Below are 16070 nucleotides of genomic sequence, written 5' to 3'. Positions count from 1 at the left end.
GTTTAGACCATTTCCTGTATTTGTGACGGGGAATACAGTAGTTTAAACCTACTTACTGTATTTGTGACGGGGAATACAGTAGCTTAGACTAACTTACTGTATTTTTAGCGAAGATTACAACAATTTAAAAACCTGTAATTTCTTTCGATAACCAAACAAGCATTCGGTGTTTTCCTGTAACGGAGAAGAGTATCTGTAACGTACCTCTAATCACAGCTGAATACAGTAAGTACAAAAATAATACAGGAATCCTTCTGTAACCGAGTAGATTATGTATTTAAAGGCAGTTATAGGTATATATGAAGCAGAGATTCAGGTGTGTAGCAGTGTTAGCGTCTGTATGTTTGGAAATGTTCAGGTGTGTAGCAGTGTTAGCATCTGTAGGTTTGTAGGTGTTCAGGTGTGTAGCAGTGTTAGCGTCTGTATGTTTGGAAATGTTCAGGTGTGTAGCAGTGTTAGCATTTGTAGGTTTGTAGATGTTCAGGTGTGTAGCAGTGTTAGCATCTGTAGGTTTGTAGGTGTTCAGGTGTGTAGCAGTGTTAGCATCTGTAGGTTTGTAGGTGTTCAGGTGTGTAGCAGTGCTGTTTGGACGTGTTAGTTAGCTTATTTAAAATTACACAGTAAACTTGTAAGCGGGAAGGATGTAACGGGAGCGTAAACATAGAAATTTCCCTGATGGTCCATAACAGAGGCGTGCATGATGAGGATAACAAACCTAACGCATTATTCTGTTGACGTAATCATGCGTAAAACCATTATGACGCGCGTATCTTTTAGCCGTGGTGATGCATGAAACATTGTGTGACGCATATTTATGTCTACCAAGCAAGGATGCGTAAAATAATGGTTGATTTTTTTTTTTTAGTTTTTGTTTTGGTGGTGGTGGTAATATTGTAACGACCACACACACACACACACACACACACACAGACACACACACACACACACACACACACACACGGTAGACAGAGATTTATCTTTTGTTTACACCTGAGAGAGCTATGACGTATGATTGTTTACCTACAGTGACATACGTTCCACCCATCACCTATTGGCTTGCAAAGTTGTGACATTTTCTTCTCAATCAATGACGCTTGTGTTTACTTAACTTGAAATAGATTAAGAATAAACTAATGTACTCTAATAAATTCCCCAAATCTGTCTTTTAAGTAATGAATAAATTGGTGGGTTGGTTTTTACTTATAAATTGATGTGTTAAGTATAAATAATATATTAAGGTGCATTGACGTTTTCTAAAAGTATTTAATGTTTATGAAATTACTTTAAGAACTTGATAAACACTGAAATTTGTCCGATTAATTGGAATTCGATTTTAATCCCTTGGTATTAAGTTTATATGTAGTATACCTGGATAGTTATTTACCTTACTACACCTTTAATTAATTACATACAGGTAGACAGTATCTTCGTACTTGTGTTAATGTGACTTACTGTACAGATTGACTGAACGAATTAGGATAAAGAGTAATTAGTTTAAGATTTTTAATGTTTCATATAGTTTAAATTTTTACATGATGTGTTTTGGTTAGGTTAGGTTAGGTTAGGTTAGACGAGGTTAGATTACGTTAGATTAGGCTAACCTATCCTTACCTAACGCTTAACGCTTAACTAACGCAACATAATAAAACGCTAACCAAACCTAACTCCTTCAGGTATCATAAGACAGCTTAATCATCAGATTAAATAAGCTTAGAAGGGCTAATCTTCAGGTGATTCTCGTCTTATATTATCAACAAGTATCTTGGCGTCCAGATCAAGATGTCTGAAATTTTCTCAGTTTGTCGTGCGCCATCTTGTTGATACAGAAGATGGTATCGCCAAGCTGCCCCGAATTCATTATGCTGCCGGAGTCCTGAACGAGCGGCGCGCCCCTTCCTCCCGCTAGTCTTCCCCATTCCGGAGAACCTAAGGGCCCCCTGCGACCAATAGGGCTTCTCTCCTTGATCCTGAAAGCCGGGAAGGGTAAGGTGAGAGGGTGGACGAAGGGCAGAGGGAGAGATGGGAGGAGCAAGAAAAATATAGGAGGGTGGAATGTGAGAAGGGAGGGGCAAAGAGAGAGAGAGATGGGAAGAAAGAGAGAGAGTGAGAATAGCGGGGAAAAAAGCGGAGAGGCAATAAGCGAAGGGAGGGGCGAATAGAGAGAGAGGGAGGAGCAAGAATGAAGGGGCAGGGCAATAGGGGAAGAGGAAGGGAAGGGGCAAGAACTGGTGAACATTTGGGACCTGTGACTTAAGAATAAAAGAACGAATAGGTGTTTGTAGGGGCCTGGGGTGTGAGGGAGGGAGAGATAAAGGGGGTGTGGAGGGGGGGGACTTGGGTAGAGGAAAAAAGGATAGAGGACTTGGCAGAGTACATCCACGTTATTAGGAACTGTTCTTCCCGAGGATAGATAAAGAAAGTGTTAGGAACTGAGGATAGTTGATGGCAGAGGTTGGAAAGGTTAGGTTAGGTTAGGTTAGAGACTGGGGGATAGGTGAGAGCCGCGTAGGACTAAAGGAGTTTTTATTGTCGTTGTTTGGTAACCATTCGGAGGCTGTGGGTCAGTGTGGATCGAGGCAGTTGAGGCTGGCTGACACATCTGAGTTTCCACAGTCATAGAGGCTTGGAATTTTGGGGGATTGGTGGGACTTGGGGGACGTGGGAGGGCTCTTGTGTTTTTACTATCGTGAGAGGCGGCGGCTGGTCCCTGGGTGAGGAGGATTTCTGGGTGACGAGTGAGGAAGGTTTCTGGGTGAGGGTGAAGGATGGGAGGATGATGGGGGCTGGTGTATGAAGGATTGTTTGAGGGTCTGTTATGCAGGAATAGCCGGGGGCAGGTGTCGTGAATGATGCGAGCCAGATAACTCCTGCAGGAACCTCACGACTCTGGCTAGGGTGGTCATCCCCTTCACCCACTCACACAGGAGGAGACGCAAAAAACACACACACACGGAAGATGGAATTAAAATGAAAAAAAAGGAAGATGTATCATTTCACTCGTAACATCTGCACTGCCTTGCTTAAACTGAGTCATTGTTTGTCTTCTTGCTTTCATGTTTCTGTGTTTTTGTGGGAAGAATTATGAAAAAAATATATAGTTTTCAGATATGATAAATTACTTTTTTCTTTGTTTTTTCGTCTTTCTTTCTTTCTTTTTTCTTTTTTTCTTTCTTTCTGTCTTTCATTAAGAGTGAATTTATTATTATTATTATTATTATTATTATTATTATTATTATTATTATTATTATTATTGTTAATATCTCATCATCATAAAAGCGTTTTAGATCACCCATATAACCCAACCCAACCATATTATCACTCTTGACTTTAAAATCCCAACCACATCACTATACGTCGATTCATTATTACCACCGTTTATATACGCCCAAAAAATCCTTCCCTGGTGAATCCTACGATCCTACGGCAGCCGGAAACTACGGTCCTTCACCCCCCACTCGAGTAATGAAGACAGAGGTGACTAGATCGACCCTCCTAGGTGTCGACATAGGCATGTTTATGGCAACTCCTGTGTGATTTATTACCCTGAGTTGCTTTATGTTATCGGTGGGAGGTCGGATATGGGGTGTAGGGAAGGGGTGTGATGGGGTCTAGGGAAGGGAGAGAAGGGGTGAGAGGGAAGGGGGAAGGGAGAGAAGGGAAGAAATGGGGTGTAGAGGAGGAGGAAAGGGAGGTGATGGGGTCATATGGGAAGGGAGGAAAGGGAGGTGGTGGAAGTAGTAGTTTTAACACTAATGGTATTATCATTATTATCATCATTACCATCATTATCATCATTACCATCATTATCATCATTACCATCATTATCATCATTACCATCATTATCATCATTATCATCATTATCATCATTACCATCATTATCATCATTACCATCATTATCATCATTATCATCATTACCATCATTATCATCATTACCATCATTATCATCATTACCATCATTACCATCATTACCATCATTATCATCATTACCATCATTATCATCATTATCATCATTACCATCATTATCATCATTACCATCATTATCATCATTACCATCATTACCATCATTACATTTCTTCCTTTCTTATACCAAACAGCCATATTAGTGTTTAATTAGCAAATTACATCGAGAAAATTGTCTTCCTTATGTAATTATATAAGTGTAATTTAGGAGAATTTGTCTAGGAAGTTTATATATATCTGGCACGACTTACAGGGGTCGTTTACATAGCGGAGTGTTATAAGCCTCGTAAGTCGTGGCCAGGCTTCTACTAACCAAGATCTGATTCAACTTCGTATATTCGTTTCACTTATATACTTATGATTTACGAACTTCATTCTCGTTTAACGTATTAATTTTCGATTCGTTGTTCGTATTAATTTTCGTTTAACGCACAAATTCTCGTTTTTCTCATATAATATCGTTTCCGTATTGATATTCGTTTCGTTTTACGCATATATTATTGTTTTACGAGTTAAGGTTTCGTTCTTTGTATTAATTCTCTTTCTACGCATATGTGTAATATATCATTTCACACCTCACGCCTACACCATATACTGAGGTAAAGTTGGTTCATTGAATAATCACTATTACACCTGGCCAAAATTACCTTACAGTGACCCTGGATAATCAACCGCCATTAAAACGTATGGTACAGTGACCCTGGATAATCAACCGCCATTAAAAAGTATGGTACAGTGGCCCTGGATAATCAACCGCCATTAAAACGTATGGTACAGTGGTCCTGGATAATAAAAAAGCCATTAAAAAGTATGGTACAGTGACCTTGGATAATCAACCGCCATTAAAAAGTATGGTACAGTGACCCTGGATAATCAACCGCCATTAAAAGTAGTATGGTACAGTGACCTGGATAATCAACCGCCATTAAAACGTATGGTACAGTGGTCCTGGATAATCAACCGCCATTAAAACGTATGGTACAGTGACCCTGGATAATAAAAACGCCATTAAAAAGTATGGTACAGTGGCCCTGGATAATCAACCGCCATTAAAACTTATGGTACAGTGACCCTGGATAATAAAAACGCCATAAAAACGTATGGTACAGTGGTCCTGGATAATCAACCGCCATTAAAACGTATGGTACAGTGACCCTGGATAAAATAAGCAATATGCGACACTTCTGATAAATACCCTACAGTAAACCTGGATAATAAATAACAAAAAAAAACCACCCACGACATATTAACCCTAGGATAATTAGATACACTCCAGTTATAGGTCACTTAATAACTCACTTACCTGAAACATAGAGGAGGTATTAAGTGTTATTTCAAACCCCGGAGTTATCCCAGAAGAGAGGGGAGCATTTTACATCACCACACATATGTAATTCTTATTTTTTTTATTTTTTTTAACGCATGCGGAACTTGCGGAAAGGGTCATTGTAGAAGGGTGAGTAGGGTGCGGTTCAACTAGTGATTATCCCCGCATCGTCCCGGGTTCCTGATGAGAGAAGTACCCACTGTAGGATGAGCTGAGTGTAAGTTACCCAGTGTTTTGCATGTGTTAACGCCCCAATGACCTGTCTAACGAATAGTCTCGGAACATGAACCCTCCCTCTTCTTCCTCCTCTTCCTCCTCTTCCTCCTCCTCTTCTTTATCTTTCTTCTATGACTGCTAGCGGGACACTTTTTTTTCTTCATCTCTTTCTTCTCCTCCTCCTCCTCTTCTTCCTCCTCCTCCTCCTCCTCTTCCTCCTCTTCCTCTTCCTCCTCCTCCTCCTCTTGAATAAGGTGGGAGGAAAGTGTTGACCATCTGATAAGAAGATAAAACAGAAAGGAGGAGAAGACGTGTTTTTATTTGTTGAAGGAATAACTAGTGTGTGTGTGTGTGTGTGTGTGTGTGTATGTGTGTGTATGTGTCTGTCTGTGTGTGTGTGTGTGTGTGTGTGTGTGTGTGTGTGTTGTGAAATAACTATAATATTAATTTAATCTTTCTACGGCATCTGTTTCCATTATAGTACTTGTATACCTTGCACCCCTTCCTTCCCTCCTTCCCTCCCTCCCATCCCCCATCCCCGAAAAGAATAAAAATGAAAAAAAATAAATAAAATAAAAAATAACTCGCTATTAAAAGGATAAATAAGATAACGGAATTTATGCTTTCACTGTAAAAAAAAATATATATATATGAAACAAAAATAATACCCAGAGCTAGTAATTATGTCGTCACGGTAAATAGCATAAGTAGAGGGACTGATGCTAGTAAAGTTTGCGTTCGCGCCCAGAGTTGAATGGAACAAGGTCTCAGTAGGGGAAAATGGCCTCCAACCCAACTCATTTGCATCTTACACATGTGTACCGTGATGTGTGCCGGGAGGGCTAGGGCCACCAGCAAGTCTCACCATCACACCTTATAGCCCACACTGTGTCCTTTTCTCTCTCTGTCAGTGTTTCCTTGTGTGGATTAGTTGACTGGATGCAAGATAGTGTGGATTAGTTGACTGGATGCAAGATAGTGTGGATTAGTTGACTGGATGCAAGATAGTGTGGATTAGTTGACTGGATGCAAGATAGTGTGGATTAGTTGGTAGATGCAAGATAGTGTGGATTAGTTGGTGGATGCAAGATAGTGTGGATTAGTTGGTGGATGCAAGATAGTGTGGATTAGTTGGTGGATGCAAGATAGTGTGGATTAGTTGACTGGATGCAAGATAGTGTGGATTAGTTGGTGGATGCAAGATAGTGTGGATTAGTTGGTGGATGCAAGATAGTGTGGATTAGTTGGTGGATGCAAGATAGTGTGGATTAGTTGACTGGATGCAAGATAGTGTGGATTAACTGGACTCAGACGCCATCCACACACAAACCTAGAACTCAATCACCTTTGCCACTGTACAGGTCTTGCTTTAGGATTAACCTCTTGAGTACAATTACTTATTTTCTTGAGTACAACGACAAATTCCCTTCAAAGTCGTTGTTTTTACCTTTTAATTACGAGAACCTATTCCCCTTGAGTACGATTACATTGTACTCGGGGTTTAGGTTAGGTCACATGTACTCAATGGGTTAACAGAGTACGTAAGGTGGTAAGGGACTCTTTGTGGTGAATGAAGGAGGAAATAAGATATATAGAACATGGGAAGTGGGAGAATAGGTTAATTAATGTAAGAGGAGAAAAAGAAGGAAGGGAAGAGGAGGGAGAAGGAGAAGAGGAAGGCGAAAGAGGAGGAGAATAGGAAGAAAAAGAAGAATGGGAGGAGAAGAAGAAAGAGGAAGGAAGAGAAGGAGAAAAAGTATCAGAAAAATAAGGAGGAAGAAGGTAAAAAAAAAGAGAGAGAGAGAGAAAAAACTGAAAGAAAATTGGTAGAGGAATTGGCGGTGTTGGAGGTCGGGCGAGGAAAACCCTTGATGGGAAAAGTTATGGAGAAGCCACAGGCGCCGGTATGTCATTTGAACACATTAGTCCACTCATTGTCATCACTAATTGTTCCTTCAGAAGCTGTTGTCAAAAGGGCAAATGACGGGGGGCGCGCTACTGCTTATTGCCAATTTGTATGTCCCTGGTAGCCTTCCCTTTGTTGATACCTGCTCCCTGCTTCCACCCTCTCTCTCTCACCTGTATCCTCGCCATACCACGAATACCAACGTCTGGGTATCATATTTTTTTTTTTACGGTATTGAGGTACTGTCTCTTATGGTGGTTGAGAATCGGATATATTGTGTTAGTATTGTTCGTATTGTTATGTGAGGGTATTGTGTTTTTAATGTGATGTGTTTATATTATTGTGTACCATTAGTACCTCAGACAAATGAGGTACCAGACGGGTAGGTACTGATACTCTCATGGTACTGCCACGCGTTGTTGCATCTCCGAAATCTAGTTTTTGTCTTGGTGTCTTTCGATGTGTCTGTATTTGAATGAGACACTGTTTACGTTACACACACACACACACACACACACACACACACACACACACACACACACACACACACACACACACACATAGCAAATTTATATCAACAACTCTGGTGGACTGATCAACCATCTTTGTCTCCCTTCTGCAGGAGATTTGGGACGAAGTGTTCGGGATGTCTGCAGGGCATCTCGCCGCAGGATCTAGTGAGGAAGGCTCGTGACCGCGTCTTCCACCTCAAATGCTTCACCTGCTGCGTCTGCCGCAAGCAACTCTCCACCGGCGAAGAACTCTACGTGCTTGAAGAAAACAAATTTGTCTGTAAACAAGACTACATGAGCGGCAAACTGTCAGGTGAGCGATGAGTGTGTGTTTGTGTCTGAGAATAACACTATACTGTATAATGTCGACTATAAAATTGAGCTGACTCGACCATAACAGGAGCGATGTCTTCTTACCTGACTCTTAGGTCATTGTGTTTCAGTGGATCCATACGTGATGTCTGACGAGGAGGAGGAGATCGAGTCTATGGACACTGGAGACGCGTCCCTTAAGTCACCAGGTTCAGATACCAACGTCCTCCACGCCCCCAATACGCCCTCCACGCCCTCCGCGCCACAGACCACCGACCTTGAGAAAGTATCCAGCGTCAACTCCCGCGATGAAGGTGACGAAGATGACGATGAACTAGAAAATAACAAAGACGATGACGATAAGAGAGTGAGTAGCAGATCTTTATATCAATGAAATATACCTGAGCTTGGTGACGCTATCCAGGTGTCTCCATAGTCCTAAAAAAAAAAATAGGGTTTCGTTTAGCCTACGTAGCTTAACACACCGAGGAAGAACTATTCCTCATTAGACTATCCACTATCCAGGCTTGATCTATAGGGACTATTTTTTGGGGACTCAGGGAAAAATTATCTCTATTTTCATTACGTTAGAGAAAAGTGTTTTGTCAGTTTTACTTTTTTTATTCTTGTTTGGGTTTTAGGACTTGTGCCACCTCCTACACCTGCCACCCATACACCTGCCACCCATACACCTGCCACCCATACACCTGCCACCCAAACACCTGCCACCCATACACCTGCCACCCAAACACCTGTCTCATCGCGAAGTAGCTCAACTAAATTACATCTTACCGTATCCTACATCATGGTCATGGTAATTGGTAATCCGCATTAATGTCGCGTTATGGAGCCAATAAATAGGTCATTTTTCATAGCTGCCACATCCTCTGTTATGGTAATTGGTAATCGTCATTAATTACATATTGTGTAAGTCAATAAAATGGGCTATTTTTTCCCCGACTGTGCGGAGACAAGATCAAATTATTTAATTAATTGATGAATACCAGTGTTTCGGGCGGCGCACTTGAGATTCGTTTACGCCCTCGAGCCTCTGGGTGCGCACTGGAGCCTCGAAATACGCACTTGAGCCTCATTGTGCGTATCAGAGCCTCATTGTGCACATTAGAGCCTAGAAGAGCTAAATAGTTAACATTTTACAGGGTCCATTCTTCATTCTTGTAAGACGCCCCGATAAAGTCACCTTAAGATGGTTGCCGCTAGGAGCAACATCCAGTATTTGTGTCTGTAATCAGCCAATGTTATGCCTCCATTTATGATGCCATTGTCCAAGGTATAGAGATCACAGTTACACTTTGTTTTAGTGACCAGTACACTGTAGGATGGTGATGGTATGATTGATACTTGGAGTAGATGATGATGATAATTCTTGCTTGTTCTTTATCTCCCTCTTCGCAGTCCGGGGAGGAAGAGAAAGGCAGTAAGCGGAGGGGCCCAAGGACTACCATTAAGGCCAAGCAGTTGGAGGTACTCAAGAATGCCTTCAACAAGACACCTAAACCCACTCGTCACATCCGGGAACAGCTGGCCAAAGAGACGGGCCTCCCTATGCGGGTCATACAGGTAAGTCCACTACCCACCTCACCTGTGTATATTACCTGCCATACTCAAAGGTCAAACGAGGTCATGATGGATCTTTCAGGTTTTTACCAGTTCTTGATCACCTTCACACTTGTTCCTGGTGTTGGTGGTAAAGTGGTAGCGTGTTCGTATCTCGTCATTGTATCCCCGGTTCGATCTTCAGGTCGGATGTGAGAGAGGTATTATTTAATGTGACACTACCAGGTGTTCTCAGGTGTTCTCAGGTGTTCCTTCCGTATTAACGCTGAGCAATCAAAACAGAAGACACAACCCTTCCCACCAACCAGTAAATAAGTGGTTTAAGTGATGAATTAAAGCAGTTTGGGGTGACTTAAGTGTCTCTGGAGGTATTCATAAGTTATAACAAGCCGTAAACAACAACAGTGTAGATGTGTCAGTCAGCTGTGCAGGTGACGAGAAAATCCAAGTTATTTTGCGTCGGGGGAAACAATGAATACCGTCAGCCCTAAAGAGGAACTTGGGAGTCTTGTGTGTTTTTATAAGGAAACTTTGGAGCGTCGCTTATTTATCGTCGAACTTTGAAGCATTACTCAGCCTTGGAACTTGGTGTACTCGAACTTTGGGAGTTTATTCCAATCTTTGACGTGAAACTTACAAGTATTGTCTCTGGTTGACACTTGTCTGGCGTTTACGTGTTTACAGCTATAAAAAAAATATTCCTCCCCATCTTGTTTTGGCACTGCACCGCACCACACGGCACTCGCGTTAATAATCCCAGCGAAGACAGACTACACCTGGTAGCCAACATCAACACCTTACCTTCCCGGTGAGTTAATTAACCTGGACAAATATTTCTTTTATATTTTTTGAGGTATAATAATAACTCTTTGGTAATTGACGACTCTTATAACCGGTTCCTCTTGAATACAAAACTCTTCCTACAATCCAACTTGAACCTCTTAGTTTATTACCTGTCCAGTGTGTTATAATTTACTTGAATTAAGATTTTACCTTACTCGAATTTCTAATTAATTACCTGTATAAGTAGCTATGATTAGTACACCTCAAAACATCATGCATTCGTATTTGATGTGATTTTTTCCCTTTTCCTTTTAACTGATTTTTTCCATTTTCCTCTTAACTGATTTTTTCCATTTTCCTCTTAACTGATTTATTCCTTTTTCCTCTAAACTGATTTTTTCCGTTTTCCTCTAAACTGATTTTCTCCATTTTCCTCTTAACTGATTTATTCCTTTTTCCTCTAAACTGATTTTTTCCATTTTCCTCTAAACTGATTTTTTCCATTTTCCTCTTGACTGATTTATTCCTCTTGATTCTGACTAAACAATTTTGGATAAACTCGAGGCACTTTTATTACTAATGTTGTTGTCCATTTACGGTGCAATTTGCGGTCAGCGGTCATGCTCATCTTGTGTAAATTGACTGCCTTTGGCCATTTCCATTTCAGACAGATTTATTTACGGGTCCCTTGTGATATCTTTTTCACTAGAGCTATTTACAGATTGGGATGATAAATTTACTACCGATTTACAGGTTGGGATGATAAATTTACTACCGATTTACAGGTTGGGATGATAAATTTACTACCGATTTACAGGTTGGGATGATAAATTTACTAGCGATTTACAGGTTAGGATGATAAATTTACAAGCGATTTACAGGTTAGGAACATTAAATTGGAAACTGGTAGAATTGTACGAAACTGTGGACTGTGAATTGGTAGAATTGTGCAAACTCAGGACAAGAATCACAGGATCGGACACATTTCGGCTTAAAATTAGTCCATTTCGTTGCCACTTCCCACCACCACCACCACCGACCCGCCATTAAACTGAGGTTCTTCATTGGCATTCTTGAACTCCCCTCCAGAACTGTTCTTTGTTCCCCTCTGTGGCGGCTATTTGTTCCCCTCTGTGGCGGCTATTTGTTCCCCTCTGTGGCGGCTATTTGTTCCCCTCTGTGGCGGCTATTTGTTCCCCTCTGTGGCGGCTATTTGTTCCCCTCTGTAGCGGCTATTTGTTCCCCTCTGTGGCGGCTTTGGCGGCTGATGTTCCCCTTTGGGCGCCGCGGGACCCCAAGTTAGCCACAGGCAGTGCGTCCCCTTCCTCCCTCCCCTCCTGACACACCCCTTCCCTCCCTCCCCCCTCCCACCCGTCCCGCAGCCCTCCGCATACCGCAATCAACCGCGGCATCCCAAGCTCGCGAGCCACCCGCGAAAATCAGACCGTCAGGGTGTTACTCGTCGGTGTTGATGAGACCGTATCCCAGGACCATGATAGCCTGGTGTGGTTAGTGCGTCAGCCTCGCAACCCTGAGGTCCTTGGTTCGATCCCTCCCCCCCTCTGTACCCTTAACCCTGATAGACTATGTTTAGTGTATCCATCTCGCAACCCTGAGGTCCTTGGTTCGACTCCCCATGATGAAGTACCGGAGAGAAACAAGTGTATGAGACTAGGCGAGACGTCTTCAATGGCCTATGTTTATAAAGATTTATTATCCCTATATAAATAGTGGATTATTGGCGGACGTAACAAGACCTACAGTAGTTAGAACACACAGGTGAACGGTAGTTAAGACAGACATTCATTCCCAGGTGTAGCAGTTATTAGTGTGTACAGTTATTATCACACCTGGCGGGAACGTTTGCCCTTTATTTATTATTGAGAAGAATTTTTGGCTTTGTATAGTGTGAAGACATTCCTTTACGTGAGTTATTTTTGCTTTTAAGTGTGAGTTAATACAGCCAATGATAAGCTCTCTTTGTTTACATACAGTCTATATCTTTATTCCTATTGGTCGAGGAATAAGTGGTATTAGCCCAAGCATAAAGGTTATCTTTAAAATGATTAGTAGTAGTAGTAGTAGTAGTAGTAGTAGTAGTAGTAGTAGTAGGGGTGTCCCAGAACCCAGGTAAGACAAAAGTCACCTGGGATATATTTAGGTATGACATAGACGGCCGGGCTAAGACAACCTCCGTCAGCGCCTCCTTCTGAAATAGACTCATTAAAACTACCAAGTGCAAATTTCCTGAGAGTGGAGTCACATGTTTCTCGCCTCGTTTAGTGGAGATGAAGAGACGTTTTTGTGGTTCATATTACCCGGTTGTGTCACCTCCTTCCTTCCCTCTCTCCTTCCCTCCCTCCCCCTCTCTCCTTCTTTCCTTCCATCCCATCTCTTTTTCTGTCTCCCCCCTCTTCTCTTATTCCCTCCCTCCCTCCCTTTCTTCTGCTTTCTCTCCCTCTTTCTTCCTCCCTCCCTCCGTCCTTCCTTCTCCCTCCCTCCCTCCCTCTCTCCTTCTGCCTCTCTCCCCATCTCTCTCTGCTACTATCCTTCCCTGTCTCCCTCCTTCCCTCTCCCCATCCCAGTTCCCTCGGTTAACAATGCCACACCACCCTCCTTCATTTCCTTCCCCCTTCCACCCTATCTCGTCCCCTCCAATCCCCTTCCATCCCACTCCCCTATTTTCCTTTCCTTCCCGCGATTCCCTCTCTCCATCCCTCTCCGATGAAACATAGAGGGGAAGCCATCCTCCCTCTCCTCCCTCTCCCCGTCCTCCCTCCACCCTTCCTTCTCTATCCGGTGAAACACAGAAAGGGATCCATCCTCCCTCTCTCCCCCCTCTCCCCCTTCTCTCCCCTTCCCCCCCTCCCTCTACCCTCTTTGTACCTGCGGTGGGGTGGGTAGGAAGGGGAGAGCCTGTAGTGGGGAGGAAGTGGCTTTGTTATCGTGTGTTTTTGTGTGTGGAGCATCACCCTCTAGTGTTCCAGGGTGTCGATGTTAAGTGAGGACACCAACCGTTCATCGTGTTGGCAATATTACCACGTCTTAGTAGGGGGGGTGACCCTTTAACCTACCCAAACAGACAGTGGGTATATTTTCTCTGTTATTGTACGGTAGATGAGTTATTTTTACGCATTTTTTAACTCATTGTATATCCCCAAGAAGTTAGATTCATGAATAATAATAATAATAATAATAATAACGTCCTGAATCTTAATCGTAATTATAAAGACGATTATTTCTGACACCATGAGCAAGTCACTGCCCCCTAATGAATATGATGTATTTATTTGTGTATGAACCTCTGTCCTGTGTGGCAGTGAGAAGTGATACCACCCTCAGTGTCAAGACCTGACTGAATTACTCAGAATAGTCAAACTGTGCTCCAAGCTTTGTCAATAAATTTGTTAAACTTTAATACTCCTCCTCACCTTCCTTCTCCTCCTTCATTCTCTCCTTCTCCTCCTTTATTCTCTCCTTCACCTCCTGCTCTTACTCCTCCTCCTGCCTTCACTAACAAACATTCTTTCCTTACTAGACAACAACAGATTTAACGAAGGAGATACTGTAAGACTCAGCACTAAGACCATCTGTTGTCTGAGTGTTGTGGTGGGCGCTGGTGAGCTCGTCTGAACAAGCTATTAATCAATTATCAATCTTGCCTGTGTTAGCGTTGACCCCCCCCCCCCTTCACCCACACACAGTCAACTTTCTCATGAGATCAATTTCATGGTCAATTTTCTTCTCATTTCTTCATCATATTATTATTATTCTTTATTAATATTTACCCAAGCGATTGAATACTGAATAATTTTTCCCATAAGTTGATTACATGAAAACTTGGACACATAAACCATAAGTAAACCTTAAGTAATGAAAGTAAATAAGTGTGCGTGTGTGTGTGTGTGTAGTTAAGTAAGTGTTAAAGAGGTTTGTTGTTTACATACGCAGGGCCGTTCGTGTATAAGATCCAGATTATCCGCTGCCGCACTCGAGCTCCTTGTTGATACTTACACGAACGCCACTAGACAAACCCGCCAACCCGCCCCTCATTCTTCACGTTGGCTATATTATTTGGGCAGGTTTTTTTCTCTTAAAGTTAGTTATCTCTCTCTCTCTCTCTCTCTCTCTCTCTCTCTCAGTCCTGGGTGAGTGGACAGTCACCCAGCAGGCCAGGAGTCCCGCTGGTGTCACGCCAAATTGTCCCTCGTCGATTCGAGTCATTGGTCCAATTACTGGCCAATCAAGGATCAGATGACGGCGCATCTCAGCCAAACGACCCCCAAGGTCATCTCTCAGGGCTAGGGAAGATGCCAGGAACAATGTCTGAGTGCCAGGTCTGGGTTATGACGTCACACGAGGCATAACCTAACCTAACCTAACCAAATCTAGGTTAGTTTGGGGGCGTGTTGGGGCAGCTCCTTCTCTTCTCCCCTACCTCCACCTTCTCCCCCCTCCCCTTCTCCCTCTCCTCCCGAGCGTGTTGGGCACTAGGGCGGAGGAACGAGATCCCCTACGTCAGCAGGACCCTACCGTCGACCCGCAACAAGAAATAACCTGACGAGGCTCCTCATAAATATTTTCAAGAGGGTCATGGCCGATGAAGCCAAGTCGGGTGATACGGACATGACCTCCTGACGCACCACACCCGGCAGGCAGGTCCTCTCCGTGTACTGCCTGCACCACCACACCCTGCCCTGAGGAGGAGGAGGGGGGTAGGGGGGAGAAGAAGGAGGTGGAGGAGTATGTTGATGAAGAGGAGGAGGAGGATTTTCTTAAATTTTCCCTTTTTTTTTAAATCACAGGACCCAGAAACACCCGCCTCCCCACCTCCCCCCACCACCTCCCACCTCACCACCCCACCTCACACCTCCCCGCCTCCCTGTCTCCTCGCCACCACCCCACCTCACCGCACCCCACCACCCCTCCCCACCGCACCCCACACCACCCCTCCCACCCCACCTCACCCCACCACACCCCACCTCTCCTCCTGTCAATAGGTTACATACTGCGTCGTGGCTAGAGGCAGCAGCTACTAGTTTGAATCAGCAACAGCGAGACACAGTACTACAACAGCGAGACACAGTACTACAACAGCGAGACACAGTACTACAACAGCGAGACACAGTACTACAACAGCGAGACACAGTACTACAACAGCGAGACACAGTACTACAACAGCGAGACACAGTACTACAACAGCGAGACACAGTACTACAACAGCGAGACACAGTACTACAACAGCGAGACACAGTACTACAACAGCGAGACACAGTACTACAACAGCGAGACACAGTACTACAACAGCGAGACACAGTACTACAACAGCCAGACACAGTACTACAACAGCGAGACACAGTACTACAACAGCGAGACACAGTACTACAACAGCGAGACACAGTACTACAACAGCGAGAGACAGTACTACAACAGCGAGACACAGCATCAGGGGCGTGGAAGGCTTGGTGTTGATGCC

At 43.3% G+C, this 16070-nt stretch overlaps 1 protein-coding gene across 2 annotated transcripts in view; it reads left to right on the top strand.

The window, feature by feature from the left end:
* LOC121874742 (LIM/homeobox protein Lhx1-like) overlaps positions 1-16070 on the top strand; it is a 56256-nt gene that overhangs the window by 13892 nt on the left and 26294 nt on the right. Inside the window, exons 2-4 of one of the 2 annotated variants that reach the window (XM_042379036.1) lie at positions 8032-8234; positions 8365-8600; positions 9650-9814. In XM_042379036.1, coding sequence (XP_042234970.1) covers positions 8032-8234; positions 8365-8600; positions 9650-9814 — 604 coding nt within the window. Of the gene's footprint in view, positions 1-8031; positions 8235-8349; positions 8601-9649; positions 9815-16070 lie in introns of both variants that reach the window. The other variant, XM_042379027.1, reaches the window with a different exon arrangement.

Source organism: Homarus americanus, unplaced genomic scaffold (assembly GCF_018991925.1).
Source record: "Homarus americanus isolate GMGI-L3 unplaced genomic scaffold, GMGI_Hamer_2.0 scaffold45979, whole genome shotgun sequence".
NCBI classification, from domain to species: domain Eukaryota; kingdom Metazoa; phylum Arthropoda; class Malacostraca; order Decapoda; family Nephropidae; genus Homarus; species Homarus americanus.
Note: the sequence above shows the minus strand (reverse complement) of the source record. Positions and strands in the feature narration are given on the sequence as shown.